A 481-nucleotide genomic window follows, 5' to 3' on the forward strand; every position below is an offset into this window, starting at 1 on the left:
TTATAAAATTAAAAAATTGGAAACATATTGCAATTATAACACCATGGCTTGAAAATGAAGATTATCCTAAGATACTGGGTACTAAAACATAAAATAAAATTTTGAATTGATTCTTTGTTTATCTTTTGCATGTATAGAAGATGTAATTTTTGTTCATAGCTAGTGCAGACTTGGGCATTTGTCTTCATACATCATCTAGTGGTTTAGATTTACCAATGAAAATTATTGATATGTTTGGCTGTGAGCTTCCAGTTTTTTCATATAATTTTAAATGGTAAGTAATAATCTTAAAATTTTATAATTATATTATACTTAATATTAAATGTTCCCTACATACTTGATATGTATCTATATGGAACATAAGAATTTTAATTTATATGCAATCTAAATGCTTTTATAATACTTCAAGTTTGAGTACATTAGGGATGTAATTTTTTTTTAATATGTGTATTTACATTTTATTTAACTTTTAATTATTACT

The 481-nt window shown here is 23.1% G+C and overlaps 1 protein-coding gene across 1 annotated transcript in view; it reads left to right on the forward strand.

Moving 5' to 3' along the window:
• Positions 1-481, forward strand: part of LOC108571952 — a 9,916-nt gene that overhangs the window by 1,082 nt on the left and 8,353 nt on the right. The window contains exons 3-4 of the mRNA XM_017934109.1: positions 1-78; positions 160-274. The exon at positions 1-78 is cut by the window's left edge and continues 296 nt beyond it. Of these exons, the coding sequence (XP_017789598.1) occupies positions 1-78; positions 160-274 (193 nt within the window). The remainder of the gene's footprint in view (positions 79-159; positions 275-481) is intronic.

The sequence above is a fragment of the Habropoda laboriosa genome, unplaced genomic scaffold, assembly GCF_001263275.1.
Source record: "Habropoda laboriosa isolate 0110345459 unplaced genomic scaffold, ASM126327v1 scaffold67, whole genome shotgun sequence".
Taxonomy (NCBI): Eukaryota; Metazoa; Arthropoda; class Insecta; order Hymenoptera; family Apidae; genus Habropoda; species Habropoda laboriosa.